The 1,581-nt window shown below is 57.4% G+C and overlaps 1 protein-coding gene across 1 annotated transcript in view; it reads left to right on the top strand.

The window, feature by feature from the left end:
- Positions 1 to 1,304, top strand: part of KLLN (killin, p53-regulated DNA replication inhibitor) — a 2,567-nt gene extending 1,263 nt beyond the window's left edge. The window contains exons 2-3 of the mRNA XM_010838533.1: positions 43 to 169; positions 744 to 1,304. Coding sequence (XP_010836835.1) covers positions 43 to 169; positions 744 to 1,304 — 688 coding nt within the window. The remainder of the gene's footprint in view (positions 1 to 42; positions 170 to 743) is intronic.
- Positions 1,305 to 1,581: the final 277 nt, after the last annotated feature.

Genomic DNA, 1,581 nt, shown 5'->3' with positions numbered 1-1,581 from the left:
CATCTATGTCACTGACTTGAGTGTGAGACTACCTGCGCACAGGTGGAAAAGACCAGGTGACCGCGCTGGTCAGTGTTCAGGGAAACGCAGGGACGGCCCGTGCAGCGAGGACACCCCTCCCCCCACCCCCAGACTTCCCCGGCACGGCCTGCAGCCTTCCTCTGCTTTTGTACCGATGTCAGATCATAAGCGTTCGCGGGGATTTGACTGCAGGAGACTTCGCCGAGAAATCCCACCTCTCCACCCATCCCCGCCCGTGTCCTCAAGGTGTCAGTCTTAGTACAAAGAACAACCCCCCTATTGTGTCTCCAGTGTGTATCACCTCACCCGGCTCCCTTTCACCGCCCCACCTCCCGCTCCCCCGGCTACTCGATTCATTTGCCCTAAAAATGAAAGCTCCTAGCAGAGCGCGTTGAGTGTGAGCACATCGCCCCTGAATTTCTAGATCCCCAAAGGCAACTGTCCAGGTGGGCTGAAAGCGGATTCCCAAAGATGGAATGCAGCCTGCAGCCCCTGCATTCCCTCTGGAGAGCCGAGAATCTCTCCCCTAGGGTTTCCAGCTGGGTTCACCGCTTCCAATTCAAGCTCGATCCTTAGAGGCTCCTCGACCCGCCCCTTTTGGACCGCTGTGAAAACCTCGCTGGGTGAATCGCCCCGGAGCCAGGTTCTGCGTTCCCCCTAGCTGGGGAGTGCGCGCCGCAGACCCCTGTTGCAGCGCGGGAGGGCGAAGTACGTGATTGTAGGAAGCTGCAGCCCCTGTGAGTGGGCGGAGCCGAGGACGGTTCAAAAGGAGGTGGAGGGATACGCGGGCCACAGTCGGAACTACTTTCAGGAGGAGGTCACGTGTACTTCTAGTTGGGGAACTTTCCAAATTCCCACTCCCATATGATAGCTGTAGAGGCAAATGCTTCGCTTCTTTTTCCCAGAGTGCTCCCGCCTTGTACGGGCAGCGGGACCCCAGAGCCTCCGGGGTCTCGGTGGAAGAACAGGCTCAGACGAGCTTCCTACTGGAGCGCTGTCGGGGCTGGCGCCGGAGGAGCTGGTTACACAAGCACCCACATCCAAGCACGTGCCCCCGCCTTCCCTCACCTTGGTTGCTGCCGCTGATTCTTACAGATCTCGGAGCGAGGGTTCCCAAGCTGGTCGCACCCTTTGCCCGCTACCCACAGAGCAAGCTAGAGGACCGAAACCTGAGACTCCAAGCTCTGGAATCACTAGCTCTGCCTTCCCAACCGTGGGAGAAGGGACTGATTTCAGGGGTCTGTCGCATCTTTCTCGCTAGCGCCCTGCCCCTTAGGGCGTAACTTTTCTGGTGCTGTACTCGTGGGGCAAAAGGGTATCTCCTGCAGCAGCCCGCTGCGTGAATTCAACGACGTTGCGACAAACTTTCAGTCAATACTTTCGAGCTGATGAGCGCGCCCCACCTACTGTAGACTCAGCCAAGTGACTTATCTGGTCGGAGAACCTAGTCCATGGCCTTCAGCCCAGAACAAACTTGTCAAGTCTGCTTACAATTTGGATTGGTTGACCTAAACCGCGAAAGAGCTGGTTCAGAAATGCTGAGAACTAGAGTGCATTTAC

This window comes from Bison bison, unplaced genomic scaffold (assembly GCF_000754665.1).
Source record: "Bison bison bison isolate TAMUID 2011002044 unplaced genomic scaffold, Bison_UMD1.0 scf7180017864097, whole genome shotgun sequence".
NCBI classification, from domain to species: domain Eukaryota; kingdom Metazoa; phylum Chordata; class Mammalia; order Artiodactyla; family Bovidae; genus Bison; species Bison bison.
The sequence above is the reverse complement of the archived record's forward strand: the minus strand, read 5'-3'. Positions and strand labels throughout refer to the sequence as shown.